The sequence below is a fragment of the Cupressus sempervirens genome, chromosome 3, assembly GCF_028749045.1.
Source record: "Cupressus sempervirens isolate cs-2001-9-10 chromosome 3, ASM2874904v1, whole genome shotgun sequence".
In the NCBI taxonomy this organism is placed as follows: Eukaryota; Viridiplantae; Streptophyta; class Pinopsida; order Cupressales; family Cupressaceae; genus Cupressus; species Cupressus sempervirens.
In genome coordinates this window covers 222,703,374-222,730,527 of record NC_143120.1, presented here as the reverse complement: position 1 = coordinate 222,730,527, position 27,154 = coordinate 222,703,374, and the positions used below count along the sequence as shown (strand labels likewise).

General features: G+C 36.9%; 1 protein-coding gene across 3 annotated transcripts in view; it reads left to right on the top strand.

Annotated features, from left to right (window-relative positions):
• The window catches only part of LOC149565637 (Aldolase superfamily protein), a 113,932-nt gene that overhangs the window by 8,358 nt on the left and 78,420 nt on the right, over positions 1-27,154 (top strand). For 2 of the 3 annotated variants that reach the window (XM_089819145.1, XM_089819146.1), the window contains 2 exons: positions 1,284-1,632; positions 26,784-26,973. In XM_089819145.1, the coding sequence (XP_089675271.1) occupies positions 1,370-1,632; positions 26,784-26,973 (453 nt within the window). In that variant the 5' untranslated portion in view covers positions 1,284-1,369. The remainder of the gene's footprint in view (positions 1-1,283; positions 1,633-26,783; positions 26,974-27,154) is intronic. The other variant, XM_089819147.1, reaches the window with a different exon arrangement.

Genomic DNA, 27,154 nt, shown 5'->3' with positions numbered 1-27,154 from the left:
TGAAATTAGGCTGCATTGGTTTTGGAAAAGAACACGTACTGATAGCCATAAGAGTGCACTGGTCCTCGAACAGTACCAATCAGCTGAATTTTAGTGAACTGGGGTGTTAGTAACAATTTAAACAAGGTCAATCATTATGACTATTATAGAAGAAATTAAGACCTTTGATATCTTGGTTTTCAGTTTTCCTTGTCTTTACGACCCACCAGTATAGTGTCTTGTTCCCATATTGTCACCTCAAACCCCAATAAAGCTTTGACACTTGACCTGGCAGGTAATGTTTACCCACCAATACTTTTCTTTGCCAATGTTTGTCTTGGCCTAGGCAACTGTCATTCATTGATATATTGGGGGCTTAGGGCATGCCACCCTTCACCTTACTTGTTAACATGTTCTAGGTCCCTCTTTTTTCTCTATGTTGTTATTTTCCATCATGTCTTAATCCCATATGACCCTTGCTAAGCATTCTCTTGTGATATTCACCTTTGAGGATGTGTTTATCCCAATCCACAGTTGTCGCTGGTGAATTCATCAATGATGGAACTCATAAACTTCTTGGCTTTCCTTGCAAAAAGGCTGTAAATAGGGGTCTTAACTTTTGAAATTCAAAGTCAGATAGCAATAATCTTTAATAGTGGTTCTCAAATTACAACAGAATATCACAATAGGCCATTTTAAGGACAAATGGACTTCACTTAGAGACTGCATCTAATGTTAGCAGATCTGTGACTTAAGAAAAGGACAGATCCTTGTGACATGCTCCAGTCCTTCAGGAATATACATACTTGGTCTGTTAAGTTCCTTTTATCCTTGATGGCTTCATCAATTACACCTTCCTTGGTATGTAGGCATTCTGTTCTAGTCCAAGGGGCATGCCAATGCATTTGAGAGTTTTAAGGTTGCCACCCCTTGTCGATGGAAGAAGTATTGGCCATGTACAACCAGTGTGAATGCCTGACTTTGCATTTGTTATAGATGGCATTTTTATCAGAAATGCATGGTTACATAACATTATATGTCATTTGCTTTTAAGAAATCTCACTGCTGTTGTTTTCTCTTCTTGAAAGTTAAATGCATGAAAATGACTTAAAGAGATGAGCGGTATGTACCGCCACCTTCTTGGAAGAAGGCCAAACCATTAGGGATCAGAGCTGTTTTGTGATCTATATTACAGATTGAGGAATCACTTGTTATTAATTTTTTTGTTCTAGAAGATTATATAAGATTTAATTTGTTTCCTGCGGTTTCCTCATATTTGGTGTTTTCCACATTTGCTCTTACAGGTATGCATGTGGAGTTGTAGGCATACGTGGCTCAGCTTCTGTTGCTGTTCTCAAACCATCACTATAATTAAAGATTCAAATAACTAATGCTAATATCTAGAGCCTTTTCCAGATTAATTTCACGGAGGCAATCCCTGCTGTGGGCAGGCATTCTGACTCCACTGTGGTCTCCCGGCTTTAGAATGTCCAGTTTGGAGGAGCCTGTCCAAACCAACTGCTTTTCAAACTTAACTGGAGTGGGGAAGCTATCTCAGTTATCTTCTACCAATGGTAGGGTGAGGTTTGATGAAAGAGATGTATCACATGACTTTGCTCGAGAGGAAGACTGCAGCTGCTCATCCAGGGACGTGTAAGCATCAATCACATACTTCTCACAAAGATTTGATTTGTACATTGTTATAGCTTCATGATTTCTGTCACAAGTAGCTTTAGAAAAGTAGTCTGCTTTAACAGTTCAACTATTCAGTTAAATACTGGTGTTTGTTTTGCTTTGCACACAATGCTTTCAAAAAGCTGTTGGGTATTGTTTATTAGTTTCTTGTGGCAGAGAGGTTTGGGTACAAAAATATTTGGTCATGTTTACATGTTAAGGCATTGTGTAAAATTGGACATGGGAAATCCGGAATATCCAGAATATGTTGCATTCAATTCATTTACCATGTTTGTCTTCCAATTTCCAAGTATTGAAGAGTGTTAATTGTTTTGCTAATTTATATATATAATCTAATGGTGACTCTTTTAGATTTTGGATGTTTTCCTTTTGCCTTTTTGGACGATTTAACATTTTTTTTGTTCAAAGCACTGGAATTTTCTTCTTTTAAATTTTGGTTTTCAAAAGAGAAATTTACATTTTGATTTTGAACAATTTACTCTAAACGTCACATTTCAATAAAACATAAATGCTTATGACTTGGTTGTTAAATTGCTCTTAGATGTTAATTATGATTTTGTGTTTGCTTTTTCATTATCAATATTCATCACATTTTCCTTTGTTATTTTAATATTTTGATTGTTGAATAAATATTAATGAAATTATGAATATCTACCAACTTCATCTGCATGGGTGTTCTATTCTTCAAATTTGTCTTCTCTCATTTGTTTAAGAGAACAAAAATGAGCATGCTTAACGTACGGTTTTCATGAGTCTGATTTAGGGACATACGATGTGGTGCCTATGTTTGGGTAAGTCTGCATGAGTCATTTTGTCTACACTAGTGTATCTTAGGTTTTAGGTTACGAGTACAGAAAAACATGTCCTGTAAGAATCGTGAATGTTTGAGATGAGCATATTTCAATGATGTTTTGGCTTTGAAACATAGAGAGTGTTGTAGAAAGTGATGGGTTGCTTGTTTCTGTTTTTTTTATGGTAAAATTATAAAAGTAATTGAAAGGAAATGACATCTATGGCAGAGCAAACTGTTACTTAGTAAGAGTTTGATTTCATGCGAAGTGAATGAAATCTTTGTCAGGATAAAGGTAGAGAATCAGATGGATATAGCAAGGCTGACTTTTCAAAATAATTTTTAGCTGCAAATGTCTCGTGTTAGTCCTTTGCTTCCAGACTGATAGTGTTTTCATCATTTGTTGTGGTCCTGTTATCAAGTACCGTTGTCAGTTTATGGATGAAAATTAGAAATACATGTTTTCAAGTGACATAGTTATAGTCTTATAACTGAGTTGCCGACTTTAGCAGTGTTTTGATCAATTTTTAGTTAGGAATGGATGGGTTGACTGTTTTGTCTTAACCGATATTCATAAGGTGCTATAAAGAATAAGTCAAATATCAGAGTACTGACACTGATTTTAGAGAGCATTGTTTAGTACCCCGTGCAATAAAGCTGTTTTTCTCTAATATTCGTTTGTATTTTATACATGGCACGTATGCAATACCTGCCATGTAGTAGATTGGGAGAGTAGCATTTTTCTGTAAATATTTTTTTCACCATCAATAGCTTGAAGAACTAGTGGTTCTGTGAGAAATTTAGCCTCATTGTGAATCGAAGTCAATTCCATATGTAATATATGTTATTACATATATGTGTAGATTTATGTTGATATCCTTAAATATGGCATTCTACGAATATCATACAGAGATGATATCTCTTCATATACTCAAGAACATAATATGTTCTATATCAATCCTTCCTAACTAAGAGGGAGTGTTAAGTTTGTAGATATAGTCAGATTGATATGATCACGAGTTTCATTATTGATGCTAAATCATCATTAGTTAAATATTCTTTTATATATATATGTGTGTGTGTGTGGTTATTTATATTTACTAAGTAATGTCTAAACCTTAGTTATTTATGTTTAGACCTTGGAGACATGTTTAAATCTTAGTTGTTATTAATATATATTATTTATGTTTAAACCTTGGAGACATGTCTCCTCCTTTCATACTTATATGAGATCCAAATCTGCATTTCGAAAATATCTATAACAATGGCAATATAATTACATTTGCAGAAACGATCCATGTTACTTAACATGTTATCAGAGCCTAGTTGCAAATGAAGAAGTATTTTCTACTGTGACAGTTCGATCTTGAAATTTCTCTTATTGTCATGGGTGGATATTCAGTTTGCATATGTATTCAGCATTGGAAGCAGCTTGTCTTATATGAAACTAAAGAGTTTCCAGCGGCGCTCTTGTTTCAGCGTCTTTTATTATTCCTGATCTGTCATCCTTTCTATTTTTGAATTATTCATTATTTTCACGGGGACAAGATAAATTGTTTTGGGCATCAAACACGTCACTCATTCATCGATAATATATTGAATGCACATAAAAAAGGGGGGGTCAAATTCGGCATGGAGAGTCAATCTACGAATGTGACAGGGCAGTGGTTAAATAAAAATTGCAGAGGTTATACCAAGTGATAAGAACCAGGGGAATCTTCTTAAAGGTTACATGTGTGCATATAATATTATAAGCCAAACATAAACAATGACCAAACAAATCACTCACCACATGGCATGCTGAATATTTTGGTTAATTGTTCTAGCGTTGACAAAGATATAGTAAGACATTTGTGTATGAGTAAAAGTAGTACCTTGCCGTGATGACATCCCTGAATGACATTGATTTGAATGCCTCTGAAAGCAGCCACCTTCCTATATTTCTTCTTTTTCTGTGAGCGAACTCCATGTACAAATGTGAATTCTAAGTTTAATTTCTTCAATGAAAACTCGTTAGCGATCCAACGCATTTGTTATTTGGGAACATCAACGAACCACACCATTCATATTTCAGGAATACAATCAAATACCCAATCCCAAGGATATCTGCATTTTCACTGATCTCTTGATTTCAGCTTGTGTGTAAAGTTGTTTCCTCGTCAAAAAATGAAGACTTCACCTTGTGCGATGGAATTAGCAAGAGTTGGTGATTGGTGATATGTTACTGCAAAAGAAATAGTCTTATTACTTGCCATGGATGAAGCGTTAGCTTTAATTCTCTTGTTTGCCATGAATTCATAGAGATCCTGAAGAGTCAGTGTCGCTCTTTTGAGATTTTCCTGATAGTGGAGAGTCATCGTGTATCTTCTTGAGCTATAGTTTCCCAGCTGCCCGGTCATTTTTGTGTGGACCACATGTGAGACTGAGACTACATGTCTTTAAAAGAAATTTGTATCTTCTGCTGCTGTAAGTATGAGCAGAGAATTTTGAAGAGCTGGCAAGGTAAAAGAGAACAAATGCATTGCCATGACTGCAAGGACATTGATTAGTGATGTCAAAGCATCAATGAATGGAACATAAACATTTGACACAAGCTTGGATATCTGGTATCTATTTAGAGAGCCCCATTATATTAGCATTAGAAGTTGACTTAAGTGGGGATGGAATAGAGGAATGCTTGTTTCTAAGTACAAATATTCGTGAAATGAGTAAGGAGTGCACGTGGCCATTAGAACTGCGTATAGACTATAAGACAAGGTTTGCAAAAGGCACAGTGGAAGTGGGCACAGTCATAGCAGCGACCATTTAATAAAAACATCAGACTCTCCTACGTTAGCACAAGGGGTCCACCAAAAGAAAGGAAGGAGCATCAAAAGGAAACCATCCTTCTTATTTGTTTAGATGCCACATCGGTAAGATGAGACCCACCATTAGATACGTCTAGAAATGCATTTTGGCCACCGAGTTAAGCAAATGGAGTATTATTACCAAAGGTATGTTTGTGATTTAATATGATGGGCGAAACCTTTTGAAAGTACATATGTCCCACGGATGATGCATATGAACATCAATGTGAGTAACAACATATCAAGAGGTATGTTCATAAATGCTTTCTTATTTAACTTGAATATAATTATGATATGTTCAATAGTCCGAAGTGATTATATGTATATATATTTTTACCTTGCATTATTAACATATTATGGTAGATAATTGATAGTGTAAGGTAATGAATTAAAAATGATATTTGATAATTTGATACAATATGGGAGTATGAAAGGTTAAGATTGAGTATTATGTTATCTTATTTCTATTATTGGAAATATAGAGTTATTTATGTTATTGTTAGTAATAAGCATGAGTTAAATTACTAACATCCTAACCATTGTTAATATTGTTTTAGTATTTCTATACATACCATAAGAGCTATGTGCCTTGATCTTTTCTTTGAGAATGTTATTACAAGAAGAGAAAGATTGAAATTCAGAGGGAGACTGACATTTGAGGTAACTTTAAAAGAGAGGGAGCATATAGAGGATATGATTCAGTCAACCTTTGGTGATCTTGATAATATTAATTTAGAGGGAATAAACCACGTTGTGATAGATTCACTAATGATATAAATTTGGAATACATAGATTGCGAGATGTGTGTAATATAAGTTTAATCAAAAGATCAAACAAATACCTTTGCATTAACAAAAGAAATTTGAGTTGTGAGACGTTAATGAAGTTTATAAGAATTCATTTGAACCATCTACGAGTCTCTCCTTGATGAATGAAACTTGACATATGAGGTGTAGAGTCATTCATGTGGGACAATCATACTCAATCAAGATATTGGCGTATTGTGGACGAGTTTTGTTCGCTTCTACCATTAAGCTAAATTAATGTTTGGACTTTCAATGGATAAAAAAAGCAAGTTAGAACTTAGAAAAGAGTTCTCATATTTGATACAAATTGTTCAACGACATAAGAATAAGTGGAAATTTTACATTGTGGGGGTAATAATAGTCAATGTTCCATTCCCACTTTTAGAGGGGAGATGTTCCATAGTTTAAGAAGAAAGTTCTAAATCTTCATGTGCAAATAAGTATTCCTATATTTGACATTTATCTCTCTCTTATTTAATTTCTATACATACTATAAAGGTTATTTGTCTTGATCTTCTCCTTTATGATTGAGGATGTTCTTACAAGAAAATGAAGTTGGTATGTTACACATGCTACCATATATTGTGTAGACTTAACTTGATGATAGTAGCTCTAAAGACCTTGATGATCAAGATGGATAAAATGAGGCTTTCATCTTTGATGGTTGAGATTATGAGATTCTTCTACATTAAGAGCGAGTATGACACTTCTTCGAAGGCAACATAGGAGCTTAGAAGATTGATACTCAGAGGAAGTCTATAAATACATGTGGGTGACTGCATGATGTTGATAAGCCTACTCCTACATATATCATGAGGAAGTGATGACTTATCACTAGAAAATCAAAAAATTGATGGCAGATTCAAAGTGAGTTCAACAGACATTCTTGGGTGAAGAGAGTTTCTAAGGAAGTAACTAGAGGACCTGACTTCTCAGGATCGATGTTCACAAGGAGAAATTTTGAGATGAATCCCTTGTGGATGATATCTTCTCTATGAGAAGTTCTAAGAGAAATTCTTTGTAACACGCTCTCCTCTATGAGAGAGAAGTATGAGGTGAAAACCCTTTGTTCCACCCTCTAAGAGCAGCTATGGTGGGTCCACCCTTTGACTTGATCATGGTGGATATCATGTGAGTTACTACATGAAGTTGTGATTATGTCATGAAAGGTGACGATCTTTCATTGATCTATATATTTAGAGGGGAGCTATTGAAAGGTGACGATCTTATCGATAGTTGGACTTGTTATCATAACAGACTACATTAAGTTGTCTCGGTGTGCCAAAAGTTATGATAACGAACAGAAGGTAACTATTCTAAGGTAATGATCTTATCAATAGTAGACCTATCTCCTAACACCAAAATGTGTTGGAGCGAGTGTCATCATGGTCCTTCGGGCCGAATTTCGATGAACACCTTGATAACCACTCTTCAAGGTTCTTCGGGCCGGATTCTGTCGAATACCATGAAATTAAATTGTTATGGTTCTTCAGGCCAGATCTTGCTGGACACCATAACATAAATTTATTATAGACCACACTTAAGGTGGTTTTTAAACTTATATTAAAGTTATATAATTTGCTTCAATTCTCTCTTTGCTAAAGGAGAAGTGTTGAGAAATTTAGCCCCATTGTGAATCGAAGCCAATTCCATATGTAATATATGTTTTTACATACATGTGTAGATTTATGTCAATATCCTTAAATATGGCATTCTAGGAATTTCATACTGAGATGATATCTCTTCATATACTCAAGAACATAATATGTTCTATATCAATCCTTCCTAACTAAGAGGGAGTGTTAAGTTTGTAGTTACAGTCAGATTGATATGATCACGAGTTCCATTATTGATGGTAAATCATCATTAGTTAAATATTCTTTTATATACATATATTATTATATATATAATATGTAATATATATATTACATATATTATATAGTATATATTATTTATATTTACTAATGTCTAAACCTTAGTTATTTATGTTTAAATCTTGGAGACATGTTTAAACCTTAGTTGTTATTAATATATATTATTTATATTTAAACCTTGGAGACATGTCACTTCAACAGACATGTCTCCTCTCATACTTATATGAGACCCAAATTTGCATTTGGAAAATATCTATAACAATGGCAATATAATTACATTTGCAGAAACGATCCATGCTACTTAACAAGTTCATTCTGAGGGTGATTTGAATCTTCCATCATTCATACCCTTTCTTTGCTTCCCCAAGTGAGTAGAGCAAGGAAAAGGGACTATTGAATGTAATGTTTGCATTTTACGCAATGCTGTTATTTGAGCTTTTGGCTAGTTTGCTAGCTTTCTTGTAAGCTTCTTGGGGAGATGTGAACACCTAGAACTAACAACCTGGAATATATTTTATGTAATGCTGTTATATGATCATTTAAATAGTTTGCTAGTTTCCTTGTAAGCTTCCAGGTGAGTTGTGGATGTTGGTGTAATCACCTAGAATTAACAACCTGCAATATAACCTTCACATGGATGAGTGAAGCAAAGCTATTTCACTAATGAGAATGATAACTATGTTGAGATATACTTTGTATATATATTAGAGGTGTTGCTAGCTAGCTATAATTAATATCCAACTACAATATAGTAAATGCACTAACATTATTAAATACTAATAACTAATTATGTTGGCTACTTAGATGAACTTAAACATATGTAAATAATGAAAGCTCATCTACTCCAACAACTCCCCTTAAGTGCAATTTAGGGAGAAGTTTACTATGCAATATGAAAGCAAGATGCAATATGGTCCCAAGTACGCAACAATTTTAGGTATCCATGTACAATGCAAATACAATCTCTCACAAACCAAAAGGAGAGAACTCCTTTCCAGAAAAGAGAAAAGAAACAAACACAATGATGGATCAAGAACTCAAAATATTCTCCAAGGACTACATGCTACATGTATAGATAATCAAGTATCCCCCTTAGTTGCTGACTAGTCTAATGAATCTGATTCGGGCACGTGAATCGGATCCGTGGATTTGGGATTTTTCCCCCAATTATGGTTCGTGGAGGATTCATATACACTAAAAAATAAGAGAGATATACATAATTCTAAAACTAAATCATTTCATAGTATGAAGCTATGATTCTAGTATGGATTTATGAATCTAGTATACTTGATAATTGATCTATTTTCATGATTATAGAGAAAATCAACATATTCACATTGAATTATTGAATTACAAAATGAAATTATGAAAATTTAAGTGCTAGATCCTCGAGTTATGGCTTGGATCCAGGTAAAATTCTTGATTTTGCCTATGGATTTGTCAGGGTCCGCCCATGTGGATCCTGATGGATTCACAGATAGAATCAAGGATCTTGCCCGGATCCAGATCTAGATAGGATTAGGAAAAAAGAGAGAATAAGATGCCCCCCTTGCTCATAACAACAAAGCTCCAAAGTTGATAAAGTATTCCTAAAAACAAAAGATGATCATATGCCTACAAGAAACACAGCTCTTAGGAAGAAACAAGTTTATTGACTGATGAAGAGGTCACTCTATGTCCAATTAAAAGGAGGAGAATAAAAGTCTCCAAATAGAAAGGTGACAAATTTAGCAAATGAAAAACCACATCAATGTCAATCTCCAAAGACAATGAAGATGTATCAGTAATTGTGCTGAAATGTTTATCAAAGAGGAGAGCAACCCCCTTAAGTATGCGCTACAATGTGGCAAATTGAGACAACTTATAAGTCAAAAATACCTACGAAATACTCATCCCACAAAGCAAGATTTGGAGTAGTATGATCAATCTGCTCAATAGTGGAACCCAAATCCCAAGAAGCAAGAGGTGGAGGAGGAAATTTGAGAATAGTTTCAAGAATGCCAAGATTCAAGTGACTAAACTTATTCTCACAAATGTGATCCACCCTTGATGGAAGGGTGTGAAAATCAAACAAAAGTAACATCATTATAAAGAGAAAAAAGTGAAATAGAATACAACTATTATGCATAATCCATCGCACTTGTAATAATGATATCCCTAGTCTCCATATCTCTAATGTATAGATAATTAGGAGCGGACTCATATCTTACCTTGTGCACAATGAGTGATTTGATAATCTTAAAGGAGATTAGCCAAGTTAGTTCGTTCCTCACCCCCCTCAGGGTAGCAGATGTTCAAATTGGTTTGAAGTTCGGGTTTGGTTCGAACTATGGTTTAGGTAGGGTGCTATTCTTTGGCTGGGGGTTCGAAACAAGATTGAAACCGGGCGGACCAAGTTGGGAAACTTGAACCAAGTTCGAACTCACCTTTTTGCTAGGCCCAACAGACAGCGAAATTCAGGTTTTTTTGTTGAGCAACTTCATAAGCAATAGAAAATCCGGCCATGAAGAGGAAATTTTAGATGATATCTTAAGTTTGATTTTCTGTATAGTTGGAAGTTAAAATCAGTCACAGGAATAATGAAGTTTGGAATAAGTTTTGTCCTCTATTCAACGAAAGTAATTCCTAGTTGTAATGTTTACAAATTGAAATGTATGCAATAATGTTACAAGTTCCATATTTGTTGTTGCATGCATTTGGATGGTAACATTTAGGATTAGGGATTGTTTTAGATAATTGCAGTATAACTTATCTACCAAGAAAGGATATTTCACCTACTTTGGGCATTCCTTGACAGTCCTTGGGATGGATGCGAACTAGTTTAAAAAGTCATTTAAAAGAAAACACAAACATGATTTGTAGATTCTGGTTGTTAGGGTTTAGTTGTCAAGTCAACGGGGTTAGATACATAGGCTAATTTCTAGGATATCGGTTGGCAAGTTTGAGTTTCGAAGATCCAATAGCTAGTGAAGGTCACATTGTTTCTTTTTTCTTTTTTCTGAAACTATTTGTGCTGTCAAAATTTGAAACACCTTTTAAGTTTTTATTGCTTGTTGGTTGCTTAAGCAAGGGTTCTGGAGCATTCCACTTGGCATATTTTTGTTGTTTAATGTGTCTATGATACTATGCTACATTCTAAATTTAACTCATGCTTCAAAAAAATAAAATAAATATATATATATAATTTTTACATGTTTTTGTAGTAACAAACCCAAACAAACCCAAACCCCTTTCCAAAATTTTGACGAACTTGCGAACTAGTTCTCAAACTTCGAACTTTGAACCGAAAAATTGGTATTGTTGCTTATGAGCTGAATCTACTAGTAGGTAGTCGCATACATAATGTTTTCCATGTTTCTTGTCTCAAAAAGGAGTTGGGCATGCAGGTAACAGCCTTTGAAAATTTACCACCTTTAGACGCAGACGGGAAATAGGAAACAATACCCGAAAAGATTCTGGATACACGTGGAAGGCACTTGCGCAACCGCTCTATCAAGGAATATCTGATATAGTGGAAAAATTTGCCACTGGATGACGCTACGTGGGAAGGAGAACATGTGTCACAATATCCTAATTTACAATTGCTTGTGGGCAAGCAACATGGTGAAGGGGAGATTTGTAACGTGCCGAACTTTCCTCCAAACTTGTCTTTCTAAAGACAATATTATATAATTATTTAATAGTTGCTTAATAATGTTAAAAGCTTCTATTAAATAAACATTATATTAAACAAACTTCTAAAGTCAAATTAGTATGGCGTAACTCAATTATGTTAGTGAGTCCTGTATTCAATTGCACTTATGTTACTGAGTCCTATATTCAGTTGCACCACGGGAATGAGAGGAATGATAATAAATTTGAATTCGAGCCTTGGCAGTAGGGATGATGATTTGAGGAATGGAATTGGAAGCATTTGGTATCAATAATCAATCCTTTTGTCGATTTCTCCAGGCTGACCTAGTAGATAGTAACAAATGGAAACCTCTGAAGAAGACAAGATGGTATTTGTTGGTCCCAATGAAATAACACCCTTTTGTTTCTGGGAACAATATTGATTTCAAACAATAATCGGAAAAATCAGTGGAGGAGTTGCAAGACGCAATAAAAATTATAAATGGTGTGAGGGTATTCTATTGCTGCGTGTGATCTATTCAAGAGAATTGAAGCTTCAGGGGAATCGAAACCTTCTGGTTAGTTCACGTGCATGACAGATTGAAGTTGAAGATTGTAATAACATCAAATGGTTCATAGAAGAGTCAAGCAGGACCTTTGAATTATTATGAACTCTTTCCTAGTTGGGAAAAGCAGACAGTTTGGTGAGGCGCTCAATCAATATTTTTCATTGGTTGGAATCAATTCGTCTTTACAGGTGCACTGTTGTATTGTTGTTACCTTGTATGTCTATAACTTTTTGTTTTTTGAAAATAAAGGGGTAAAAACTTTATTAAGTATCAGAAAACACTAGTACAAAGAAACCAAGGACATAAGTTCCTGAGAAGAAACAAAATTACAGCACTAAACAGAGATAAAACAACCAGCACCATCATCTGACATCATTCTCAACCCTATCCTCATCAAGAATGCTCCTTAAGTCCAAACGGAGCTCTTGAGGAACCAACTCCCATTCCTCAATTCTCCATGCCTTAGCATATTCGGAAGCCCATTTTGCCAAACAATCCGCTGCCCTATTCCACTCCATTGGAATATGGGAAAAAGTCACCATTTCCATCAAAGAACTAATTTGCAAAATTTGTTGCACAATCCTAGCCAATTGCCAATTAACATCAGTCACTTTCTGTTCAATAAGCATGTTGATCAAAACTTGGGAATCAGATTCACAAACTATTCTTCTCCATCCTAGAGCGTGAGCTTTCTCAAGAGCAGCAAGAATAGCCAACCCTTCCACCAGGTTAATAGTCTGAATCCCTTCATAAATTGAAAAGATAAAAATCACTGAGCCCTTAACATCTCTACCAATCTCGCTAATCCTAGACGGACTCGGATTACCCCTTGAAGATCCATTAGTATTGATCTTCAAGACCCCATAGGAGGGAGGTTGCCATTTACCAACCCTGTCAATTTTTTGCTTCTCATGATGCCTTCTCTTAGCCCTGGTTAACGCCAAAGAAGACCCCAAAGTCCCCAATCTCTCCACTAACTCTATATCTCGTTTACCCAAAGGTAATTCCACTTCACACTTAACCTCCACTGTCTCCTGAATCATGCTCAATAATTTGTGCCAAATTTGTTGCACTAACCTCTGCTCTCCACGGAAAATCCTTTGATTGTGCTCCAGCCAAATCTGCCATAATAAGAAGATAGGCCCCACAAACCACACCTCCTGCAGAAAAGGGGCAATAGAGGGGGGACGCCCCATCCCCTGCGAAAACTCAATCAAGGAGGAAGCATGAACACAAGGAGCTGTCCAAATTCCCCACCAAAAATGCCAAGGGCAAAAGAGCAGCGAAATAACAAATGGGAAGAATCTTCCTCATTAGCCCTACACATAACACAGATAGAAGGGCCGTGGAATCCTCTCTTCCAAATATTATCCCAGGTCAGACACTTATTCCAAGCCAACATCCAGATAAAACAGTTACATTTTGGCCAAGATAGCTTGTTCCAGACCATCTTCCACCACTACACTTCAGGCAGAACCATCTTCTAAGACATCAATTTGCTGTGCCCAGAGGCAACTGTGGAAGTCCCCTTAGAATTGGGAGACCAGGCAAGCACATCATACTCCTGGAGGGAACAACACCTTCTATTGGAAAGGATATTTTGTAGCATAGCACATTCCTCTTGTAAATCAGCAACCAGCCAATCATCTTGGGACTTCCATTTAGCCATTTCCATCTGACCACAGGGGAAAAAAGACTTAAAATAACTCACTTGTGACCACGCCACCTCCAGAATCCGCTAGCAAAGAAACACAAGGTTAGGAAATTGAGATAAGATTGAGGGATATCCATCCCAAGAGTTCGACCAGATTTGGGCCTCCGCCCCACTATTGCAAATCCAAAATAATCCATCCTTAATAAGCTTAACCCCTTTCTTTAGAGGATCCCAAATCATAGATCCCTTCCCCCCAAGTGGATACCTGGAAATATCGGAATGAGGAATCCCCGGAAGATACTTCTGAGAGAGAACCATAGCCCAGCTCTTACCCTACTCATTACACCTTCACCAATAAAGTTTAGCAGCGAACGCCTCTCCTATCAAAGCCAACTTCCTTAAGCCTAGTCCCCCATACTGTTTCGGACTACACACCACTTCCCATCTAACCAAACTCCATTTGGAGGTCTCCAAGCAGCTCGCCCATAAAAATTGGCATATCACAGACTCTAGATGCTTACGAAAGCCCATAGGAGCAACCTGGAGCATGCATCTATAAATGGACAAAGCCTGCACAACGGACTTAATCAATTGGACACGACCAGCAAAGGATAGCCAACAATGAGTCCAGTGATTAACTTTCACTCGAAATTTGTCCAAAATAACCTGCCATGACTCCTTGGGAAGCCTACTCACCGAGATGGGAATGCTGAGATACTTCAAAGGAAGATTCCCAATCTGAAATCTCAAGGTGTGAGAAATCCTTTGTTGGATAGAGCTCGGAGTATTGAAGAAGTAGATGGACAATTTTCCCTCATTAATCTATTGTCCTGAGGCAGCTAGGTACATATCCAAGACCCTACGAAGATTGGATGCCTCCCTCATTGTAGCCATCCCCATCAAAGCAATATCACCTACAAATTGCAAGTGAGTCTGTAGGGGTAAGGCTTCACCCCACCTCCAGCCTTGAATAGAACTAGACTCCACATTCTGTTTAATCCATCTCCCCAAGCCTTCCGCCAAAAGAATAAACAAATAGGGGGAGAGAGGGTCTCCTTGACGAAGCCCCCTTGAAGCCCCCAGAAGCTCAAAATGGCTCCCATTAATAAGCACCGAGAAAGAGATTGAAGTAACATAGCTCCAAACCCATTGAATCCAATCCTCCTCAAAGCCAAAGGCACTAAGAACTTGCCACAGGAAAGACCACCTTACTCTGTCATATGCCTTGGCCATATCCAATTTGATAAACATCGCTTTTTCTTTTGATCTAGCTATAGAATGGATGACCTCAGTTGCAATAACAATCCCATCCAGAATTTGCCTACCCGCAACAAAGCCACGTTGCTCCTCGGATATCAAATCAGCAAGCCCCTTCTTCAACCTGTCTATAATAAGTTTGGAAATAATTTTGTAAATAACATTGCATAAAGAGATGGGTCGAAATTGGCTCAACCTATCAGCCTCCTCATTCTTGGGGATAAGAGCTAGAAAAGTAGCATTTAGAGGCCTTAACATCTGCTTATTGTGTTGAGACTCATGAACCACAGCGAGGAGGTCAAATTTAATGATATCCCAAAACTCTTGAAAAAACTCAATTGGGAAACCATCAAGACCTGGTGCCTTCCCTTTCTTCATATTAAAAACAACCCCTTCAAGCTCCTCAAGCGAGATATCCCTCATGAGCTGCTGATTCATATCTTCGGTCACAAGAGAGGGGATACATGACAGAACTTGCGCTTCCTCAGGAGACCCCCCTTGTGAGTCCTCTCTAAAGAGAGATTCAAAGTACTGTACTGCCTCCCTAAACATTTTTGGAAAGGAAGAAAGATGCTCTCCCCTATCATTCACCAACCTCGAGATAGAGTTATCGTGTCTCCTAGCTTTCACAGAGTTGAAGAAAAATCTGTATTTTTGTCCCATTCCTGAAGCCACTCAATTTGCGCCTTTTGTTTCCAATACATTTTCTCTCGCATTTCCCATTCTTCAAGCAATTTTATAGCCCGAGCCTCGTCCTGAAGCAAAACATCCTCTCTTATCCTTCTTGTGATATCATCCAAATCAGCTTGGGCTCCTGCCTTCTCAAGGAAGACATTACCATAGTGGGAACGATTACATCGTTTGAGCTCAAATTTAACATATTGAAGAAGCTTAGCGAAAATATACATTGAAGTGCCATAGGCTGGTCTACCTTTCTTCCACCAATCAGAGACCAAATCATACAAGGATGAGTCTCGAAGCCACATAAGTTGGAATTTGAAGGAAGGCTTCTGAAGTGCCCGAGTTGACTCTGCAGACAGTTTAATAGGCCAGTGGTCCGATCCTCTCCAATCCAAGATCTCAGAGCAAGATGACCGCATCCCTCCAATCTAGTAACAAGAAACCAAGAACCGATCTAACCTTTCTGCAATACAAAACTCTCCGCTCCGACGGTTGTTCCAGGTGAACTGTCCATTTCTAGGTTTAATATCCACAAGGTTTAGGGAATTAATATTGTCTTGAAGCAGCAGTGCAGAAGGCTTCAATCTTCCTATACCACCCCGCTTCTCAGCCAGCTCACAAATAGCATTGAAATCTCCAACTAAGATCCAAGGATGAAAGGGCAACATGCTACGAATCATCCTAATGTGGGACCACAAAACTTGTTTACCTTGGGAATCAGTAGGAGCATAAATATTGGACAACAAATTGACCTCCCCTGTCACAAGGCAGGTAGCAATCATGGACAGAGAGGATTTAGAGAAAATCCACCAAAGAGGCTAGATTTTTCAAGGATTCCATAAACAAGCCAAACCCCCGAAAGCACCTTGAGCTCCAATGCATTGGCATTCCCCACTACTCCACAACCTAGGCTTCAGACCTTGCATACTCTCCACAGATAGCTTAGTTTCCTGCAAAAAGAGAACATCAGGACCTTGTTTTCTGACTAACTGATGAACCGCTTTTTGTCTAGGGCCGTTGTTCAAGCCCCGCACATTCCATGACAAAACAATCATTTCGAGGGGCATGAAAAAATAGAATCCAGAGGCCTAACTGCCCCCAACTCCACTAAATTTTCACTAGCTAATTTAATCTTTTCCATGTCCTTTTTTCGGCCAGATTTAACAAGTTTCTCAGCCCCACCCTTTTTGATATGTTTCTGCAGAATGCCCAATTTGGGAGGAGGCTTAACGAACTTGAACCAATGTGCCGCTCAATAGCTGGAGAATCCATACTTGCTGTTGTAACAATGGCCAAGGGTTCCTGCGCCTCAGAAGTTCCCTTTTGCTGGTTAGCAATCAATTGCCTGCACTCATCCCCTAGGTGATCCATAGTAGAATCAATGACAAGATCCTCTTGAGCTAAGTCCACAAGCTCGTGGTCCAAATTGATCAAACCCGGGTTGACCTTCTGTTGGCTAAGCTCATCCAACACCTCAAACTTGTTAAAGGTATCATCTTGCCTTTCTTTAAAAGACCTCTTTTGACCTCTATTCCGATTTCGAGCCCTGACTGGTACAAAACCATCAGAAACACCTGCCTCACTAGGAGAAATGCCCTTCCCTTTATCTGTCTCAGAAGGATTGCTCACAGGCTGTGACCGAAGGGATTCCAGAGGTTTATTCGTTGGACATCTTTGCTGCAAATGACCATATTCTCGACAAAGGCAACAACGAAAAGGCAGAGTTACATAGTCCAATTGCTGCACCCAAGAATAAGAACCCGCACACATCTCTATTGCATTTGGTAAAGATCTACTTAGATCAATTTCAACACAAATGCGAGCAAAAGTCATTACCTTTTTTGCGAAGGTCTGCGATGAAGTCCCTACAGGTTTTCCAAGCACTGAGGCCAAAAGATGCAACACATCCTCTTGACAGCATTCTACTAGGAATCTTGATAACCGGACCCATACCGGGCCAATTAGGTAACTCCTCTGCGAGGTTGAAGCCAGCATGCCATGGCTTGATAAACAACCCAACCTTGTTGTGGAAATAAGGGCCTCCCTCAAACACCCTATTGCGATCAGCAATACAATTGAAAGTAACCATGAAATAGCTGTTCGCCAACAACATTATCTCCATTTCCCCTTCCGGCTCCCAAGTCCTCCGAGCCCAAACCTTCAAGAATTGCAAGGACACCCCCATCCCTAAGAACTTACAATATTGGGAATGATGCGAATAATATTCAACATCATCCGCAATCATTTCAACCGGGACCACCAGTTTTGGCCTCTCCTTGCACCTCTTGAGACAACCATTGGTCTTCGTAATCCTGGAGCCATTAGATGATCCCAAATTGACATTCCCAGAGTTTAGAGTGAACAGATTGTTGTCAAAAGTCTTCATCCCTTGATTTGAAAACTTAGGGCCTAAAGTTGCTCGAAAATCCATACGAGGGCTCAACATTGCTGTCTCCCCCCTAGCATCCGCCATTTGCAAGAGCCACAGAATGAAAAAGGAAACCCTCCACCCTTAATCCAATCCCTACCAACTTTAATGCTACACCTTCACTCCCCCTTCCTTCACAACAACAAACAGACGAAAGCCACGGGTAATCAAACCCCAAACGACACTGTCCACTGCCCACGAACAGTGCAATCCAGTAGGCAAGCTTCACACTTTCCCCATGTGCGGCAAGAAACTCCTCCTCCGGAGCACGACCCAGCCCACGGTCCAGCAGGAAGAGCCACCCAACTCTGCACCCTACAAACCCGCAATCACCCACTTGCGCAGCTTACAGACAAAACACGAAACAAAGCTAGGGCATGGGTGCCCTAGCTCGCGACGTAGTCTAGACACACGAGAGCCATCATTCACCTTGAGTTGCTTTCTATGTCTATAACTTATCAATGAAGGAATTTAGGAATAAATATTTCCTGCCCAATAATTAGTTGTTACTTTCAGATTGAAGGTGTATTTTATGGTCGGAATTCATTGCCAATCATTGTTAGATATTTCAATTTGTTTAGCAAGAATTGTAAGCAAACACCATAGAAATTAGTACAAATATCGCACACAAGGTTCAACTAACAAAATTAGAACAAAGATTAATATTCACAATTTACAATTGTGTTTGAAATCATTGTTGGTGGTTGTGTTCCAAATATATTTAGAATTGTGGGATTTTACAGCATGTAGGAAAGTAGAATGATCAATCACCACCACTAGAAAACAAGAAAATTGAGGAGTGTTCTTTCCCTTCAATCTGTCCAACCATCAGTCGTGATGGCGCAACCCCTTACGGTCCATTCCTTTTGATGGTCTGCTAGCTCAAACTTCATGTCCTCTACCATTTCATCTAAGAGGTAGCCACTCAACTCAGCCTCAGTAGGGGCTTTAAAGCCCAAACCACAAATAGTTATGGCATCTATCATGCCTTGCCAATAAGGAGTCTTGTCACAATTAGATTATAGTTAGAAATTTAGATGATAAATCATTATGTAAAATCAAATATGAATCTATGATTACAATTTACATCATTACACAAGTAGAAATAATTAAAAAAGAGAACAAATAAAAAAGAGTTAACTACCTCGCTGTAATAAATAGAATGTTGCAAAAGTAACAAAACTTGCAAATTTGTTTTGTGGTAACATCGTGAATCTCCTTGTTCAAACTACCCATGCTCTCAAGCTGGTTGTGAGCTAGGAGCAGTGCGTGGCACAAAGTAACTATCCAATCTGGACTTCCGCACTCTAGGCTGAAATATAATAGGCCTAGGCTCAGTGTAAGAATGACAAGCACTAGGACAGGCACTAGCACTAGCACTAGGACGAAAGGGAGGCCTAGATGAACCCTCTCCAACACAACCTACGAATGTAGATGTGGGAGCATGGGAGCAAATAGCACCTAATTGTTCAAGTTGTCTTTTCTTATTTAACTTAGCTTGTTCCAATGCCTTTAATGCCATATAACATTTTTCGTTTTGCCTCAGTGGTTTGTTTAGTGCACAGGATTATACAATGTCCAGATATGCCTGCAATATGATATTTGAATCTATAGATGCCACCCCAGTGTATTTCTTTACAAAAGAAACATATTGTTTGATATTTTGTTCTTCCAGGAAATTCTTTGGTATAGATCCAAGCATCATCCTTTTTAGGCATTGTGGAAAATGAAAGTTAAGGCTGCTGCTATAAGAAAAATCCATTAAAAACTTAAACTGAAAAAAACAGCAAACCCTACATTATTTTGTGCAAATTGTACAATGTAAAATTAAATAGATGTTTGTAAATTTGTTACAAAAACATTGTAGGGTTTGCACGATTGCAATTTGTAATTTAGTAAAAAAAATGTAAAAACTAAAACACAATCAAGATTTACAAATGTAAGCTAAAAGAATTTGACAAAAGATGAAAAATACACACATACAAAAAAAATTCAACACTTACCTCTTGCAAATGAGTTGAGAAGTGTTGCTATTGGTTGCTTAATGCTCCCAATGCAATCTTATGGCCTCCCCAAACTGAGTTTTGATCTCCTCGATGCTCTTCTTTCTTGCTGTTTGCACTTAACTATTCAAATTGTCTTTTCCTATTCAATTTATCTTGTTCCAATGCCTCTAATGCCATATAACATTTTTGTTTTGCCTTAGTGGTTTGTTTAGTGCACAGGGTAATATCATGTCTAGGTATGCTTGCAATATGATATTTGAATCTATAGATGCCACCCGAGTTTATTTCTTTACAAAAGCAACATTTTGTTTTATATGTTGTTCTTCTAGGAAATTCTTCGGTATAGATCCAAGCATCATCCATTGTAGGTATTGTGGAAAATGAAAGTTAAGGTTGCTGTAGTAAGAAAAATCCATTTAAAACTTAAATTAAGAGAAAACAGCAAAACCTACATTATTTTTGTGCAAATTGTACAATGTAAAATTAAATAGATGTTTGCAAATTTGTTATAAAAACATTGTAGGGTTTGCAAGATTGCAACTTGTAATTTAGTCAAAAAAACATGTAAAAACTAAAACACATTCAAGATTTACAAATATAAACTAAAAGAAATTGACAAAAGGATGAAAATAACACTAACATAGAAAAAAAATCAACACTTATCTCTTGCAAATGAGTTGAGAAGTGTTGCTATTGGCGCCTTAATGCTCCCAATGCAATCTTATGGCCTTCTCAAATTGATTTTTGATCTCTTTGATGCTCTTTTTTCTTGCTGTTTGCAACCCTATGGTTTCTCTTTTCTCTTCTTCTCTCTCACTGCTCCCCTCTTCTTCTCATGCTAAACAATTAGAAGGCCTTTTAGGGTTATAAGAAAGAAGAAAGGCAAAACAAAAGATTAAAAAAATGTCTATTTTTTAATGTTTTTAAGTCACCTTCTATCCTAGCTGCGCGATCGATTTCTTGTGCTGGCTTTGGGCAATTTAGGCAATTTTTGCATGAATCGTTGATTCGTGCAATTTTTGGGCCAAAAATCACCGAGACGATTCACCAACTCACTAGGAATTGCTTGGCCTTGCTCAGATCGCCACATCGCCTGAATCGCAGCGATTCACGTTACTCTAATATAGACACACACATATACATATACATATACATATATGTTTAATTTATATAAATGTCAACTCATTTAGTATCATATCTATATAACAAAGAGTTACATATTATCTTTAATTTGAATATATCCTTTATGTTTATCCAATTGAACTATAACATGAACAAGAAGTAAATTGAAGTCTATGTTACTAAGATAAAGAAATGACAATTGGTGGAAGATTAGACGATAAAGAGCTATGTATTTCATACCCTTTTGAATAATGTTCGCGAATCTTTTTTGTAGTTATTATTTCATATATTAGAATAGTAAATCATGTATGCTTCTAGCATTGATATTTCCCTACGAAAGATTGATCTATTAGTAATCTCTATTAATTGGTTGCAAATCGGATCAAGGAGCACACAGATGTTGAGTAGATTGCATTTTTGAAAGGGCTAGGAGTTTGCTTTGGCTTGTGGTTGTTATGAAAATATTAAGTTGAGAAGAATTCAGTATATAGGTGGATTTTAAATACTACCTTCCTGTTCGTGACTTCGAATATCCTAGCCATCTCAGCCCAACTTGCTTAGGAACATATATGGTGGTAGATTTGGGTGGCGTTTTGTATTCTCATGTCATGAAACATCAACTTATTGGTGTTTGGAACACCTGTATGGGTATCATCCGAGTTATTTCAGCGAGTAGAGATGGTGACTTCAAATCTAAAGTTGACAAAGATGAAATGCAACTACAGGTCTTGCTCATTTGGTGTATCGACCATAAAGAGATAAGATGGATCAAGGAGCATGAGAGGGAGAAAGAGCTTGATGCATCTTGTCAGAAAGTCATGCAGGCTGCAGAAATGAACAAATAGGAGGACACTGTTTGCAGACATGGGACTAAGTTAATGGCACATAACTTCATAGAAGAGGGAGAATCTATATAGATTGTCTTTGCATTCAGTTTACTCTAAAAGGAGGAAATGACATTCAAAGGGAGTTAAATTCCGAGAATTCATTTCATGAGTTGTGAGCATTAAGGTTCTAGGATTAATAGAGAGGAGTTAAATTCCAGAGAACTTCTTTGCTGTCTCTGAGGTAGCATGGATCAAGAGGGAGTTGTGTGAAAAGTGAATATGTCAACTGAGTGAGTTGCAGTGTTGCAAGATTCTGCAGAGAACAAAGTTGTACAGTCAATTTAGATATGACATTGATAGCTCCGCAAACTTTCAGAATTGAGTGATTTGGGATGAGGTCGAGTGGGACAGTCCTAAACTTTAGCATATCAGAAGTCTTGAAGGTGTGTTGTAATCGTTCCAAGGCAGGCATTGCAGGCAAACTTGAATGAGGAGGTTAGTAGGTTGATGCAAGTGCTTGAAGATTCAGAGGGAGCTTGAGTGGTTGAGGGAGAAAGCCATGTCGTTTACAGAGGATTAACAAGATTGAGAAGCAATGTGGCTTTGAAAGTTCATTGGTTGGTCAAACATTGGAGCCAATAGTAATTTATTGTGATAATCAGATCTGTGAGAATGCTGCCTTGCTGAGAGCGAGTCCTTACTGAGAGGGAGTCTCAGAATTTTGTTGTTCTTATCATGTATCGTAATGCATTTTTCTTTGTGATGGGGAATCTGAGGTGGAAGCTGTTGTAATGCATTTTTTTTGTCATGGAGAAATTTGAGGTGAAAGTCCTTGTAATACATTTTTCTTTGTCATGGAGAAACTTGAGGTGAAATCCCTTTGTAATGAATTTTTTTCACCTAGTTCAGAATCTCTATTGGAAACATAGTTGTAGCATTTTAGTACCTTTCCATCTCCTTTCCCCTTTGGCTTGGGAGCACATTGCTCTTTTGGAGTGTTTGAAGTGAATGATGACATCATCTTCTTGTTCATCTCAAAATAATGGGTTTGGGAGTATGCCTCATCTAGGTTGTTAAGCTTGTAGAAGAGTGCGGGCTTCCTTTGATGGTTATGAATTCCTGCAATGTATGTTACCGAGATGTCATGGTTTTGAACATATTTGATAATTTGAACAGCTTTTTGCAGAATTCCCTCATATATCCTTACACACATTGGCCTTGCCTTTTCCTTAAATATTTGTCAATTAATAGATACTTCCTCATCATAATTATATGGTAAAATCTTTAATCAGCTTCTTCAAATAAATCCCATATGGTAACTGGTGAATTTTTCTTCAAAGCTAAGGAATGGTCAAGTGCATGATTTATCAATTTCAGTCTAACAAAGGACACTTGTGATCTCAATTACTATCATGTAAGCTGAACTACATGTTAAGCTGAACCAACCAATGCCCAGTTTTTCACCATTTACTTCACATTATTATGTTGGAATCTCAATCTTGGCTTCCATCTTTAACAGAGGTTGAGATGGAGTAACAGGGTTGGTATGGGGTTACTCACGGGTCTTGGTATGCTTTTTTCTTAGCTTCTTATATGTGTTTGAATCTTCCATTCAAACTCATAGCTTTACCACGAGAGTTTCTTCATCTCGAGGCATCAACTCTTCTACATTAGTGTTGTTTCTCACTTATCCATACCACTTGCAATGGACATTTGTGACTGAAATGGAGCTAACTTCTTTTACTAGTTGTTCGAGCCAGTGATAGATGACATTCTGTGAAACTGATTACACTAGAAGATATTAGACAAAAGCCAAGAAACACAAAAGCTGTATTACCAATTCGATCCATATATAGTATTTATGTTCTGTAACTGATTCTCCGACACAAATCGGTATATTATCCCGAGTTTGTATTTTAATTATTTTATATTATCTATTTGAGAGAAAAATCAACATGTGCTTAGAAATGATTTATTAAGTAATAGCAGCATTACACTCCAAAAACCTGCAACATTGAGTAATCACCACCTACTTCATCCACTGACATTTCTCAACTTTTTCAAAAAATGGTTCTGAATTTTTTTCCAATGTATGACTACCTTTCCTTTTGTGTGGCCTATTTTTCACTTGGGAGAAAACAAAAAAGCGCGTATGAGTTGGAAAATTGCAGTGTAAGGTTAGGCTTGGGAATTCTTACTATTTGCAAGTTTCAAACAAAACATGCTAAAATAGAAAGTGTGATTCATGCAACTTCATGTCAGAGACGTGCTAGTATTACTATAATAATACGTCCCCCAAAAAAGTTTCCGTTGAATGGTAGGAGGGCCATGATAACCCTCTTTGAATCTTTCTCACTGCTGGAGTAACAACACAATTTACTCCATATTCAACAATAATTTTGAATAGATTAACTATTGAGTTAAAAATTTAAACAGTAATGAGGGCTTTTCTTATGATCATATTCTGATGAGGGTTCAAAATAAAACATTGGGCTATCCCTAATATAGTAGGCCGTGTTCGATAACAATAGCATTGGCTTACTGTTTTAAGATCATGTAGGTCCTAACCATAAATCCTCTTAGTTAAAATTAAAAGAATTGATATATAAATAATAAATCCTAATTGTTTTTAATTATTGATTTTTCTTTTTGGTATATTATGTATATTTCTAATCTTTATGCACCAGATTTGACATGAAATAACAAAATTACTTCTTTTCGATCTTTACAAACATAACAGTCATTTTCACTTGAATTTCTGCCAGTTCTCATTTAAAAACTGGTTTGCTGAAATTCTGATACTTTTTTGCCAGCTGTCTCAATGGAACGCTACTATAATTTAAGAGCTGAAAGAGTAGGTAGTTTAATGAAAGAACCAACAGCAAGTTAGCAACATAAAGTAGTGCCAGGTGCAAGAGATTAATATGGAAAACCTAATATTTGAAGAATCTCAACAAGATTAAGTCAGTTTGCCTTCTCTTGTCATTATCTCTACTGCAAATTACAAGTTTTCGCCCTTTAAGGACATCAATCACTATTACTATTGTATCTTAACATATGCAATGTTCTATGACTTGTTCCGGTCCACATTTGTTTATTGCACTTCACTTCTTATGTATTGAAGTGAGAAAACACAGCTAGAAACATTGAACTGAATTGAATTTCATTCTTTTCGATCAAACATGAGGGTTTGTTTATGCAATTACAAGAAGGTTAGGCTTGAAACACAGAGCTCAAATGCCAGGCATTGGAAAAGACATTGGTTTCAAACTGTTATCTTGCCTTTTTCTTCTACCTTGGCAAAACTATCACACAAGACAGAGCATAAACACAACTTTAAGGGAAAAACTGCCATGGTGGTTGTGTAGCCACAATCTGCTGCAGCTAGTTGTTCTCTGACTGCCATCCTACTGTATTTTACAGTTCTGTTACTCTGAAAATTGCACTTTTCTTTTTCTTTTTCCAAAGAACTGTGTTACTCATATTCAACTCCTTGTCCTTGAGTTCACCTTAGAACAATAAGCAACCTTTGTGGATGCCTGTACAACTTTAGCATTTGCTCTTTAGTGAGTTTTGCTGTATCAAGAACATTTTAAGTTAAATTTGAACAATCAAACAAAATAATAAATTAGCTTGAATTTATGAATGTTCATGGTTCAGTTCAGATTACAAAGACAGAGGAATTAAAATTCTAGTGAACAGCAAAGTAGGGGTTTACAATAAATAAAAAGTATTTGAAATAATTAGGATGTTATGGGGATTGGAAATGACCATTAAATGCAAAGGTCTGTCTGAAGAAATAATAAGGGCAAGTATTCTTTATAAAAATCGTTCGAGGAAGAATTATTCTAATGAATCTCAGCCTTCAACGACTTTATATTCTTCTCAGAAAGGAAAGATATCTGAAAGTTTTCAGAATAAATGGTTTCTGCTTTTAATTGTCAACTAGAAGTGGCAGATCCTTTAGTAGCGACAGCTCCTTTATGTACCTCTTCTTTCCTTCCCCATCTCATCATTTGTTTTGTATCTGAGTTGGGTCAAAAGAACTCTAACTAGTCTAGAGGGGAGGATAGTGTAGTCTGTGTTGATATTATTATCATCATTAGCTCATGATAAGATCATTTTCTTTTTGATGCTTAGTTACATTGCCAAATTATTTTATTGCTGGCCTTTGTATAGTATAGTTTCACTTTTTCATTAGGAATGGTTAGGTATGCTATTGTGTTTTGCTGGTCTTGCATTAGTTGATCTCAAGGTAAGGGTGCAAATCTGACAGGTCCTCCATGTACAAAGCATTGTATTGTACACTAACTTGTATAATAAAGCTGATTGTTTCACTTATATTTTTTTCTAATATTTATATCCATGGTATGTGATTATATGTATGCAAGACAATTGGTGGTGTAGCTTGTTTCTGTAAATGATTTTTTAATGGCACATGTTTGTTCAGCTCAACAATATTAGTTCTGTCATCATATGCATATTTGGGGTCTAGGTGAAGGCACTATTATCAGTGATTTTGTTTTCTTATATCAGTTTTTTGATTTATCTTACTATGAGCTTTTGTTTTCTTCAGGGTTCTTACAATTTTGCCATACCAGGTTGTTGAAATGGATCTTGATGCTTGTGTTGTGCAGGGGAGGAGCCATGTCATGGAGGGAAGTAAATGACAGATTTGGTTATGGTTCATCTCAGACAAGGTTCTCGTCCAGTACTAGGAGGTGTAACTTTTTGTCAAATGGCAAACACGAACCTTGGATTTCACAAGAGCGCTACTGTAGCTTGTTAAGTGAAAATACAGAGATAAAGCACAAGCTTACAGACAAGGTGCTTCCTATGCTTACTGTTGTTAGATCTTTGTACACATTAGTACTTGGTCGTATTATGTTAAAATTCTTTTGTTAAACCGTTCATTACACTTTTGACATGGGTCATAAAAAGAAATTCTTGCATATGCTAATTTATTCGCCTTATTCATACACATAAGTTCTTCTAGATCAGGGATTCA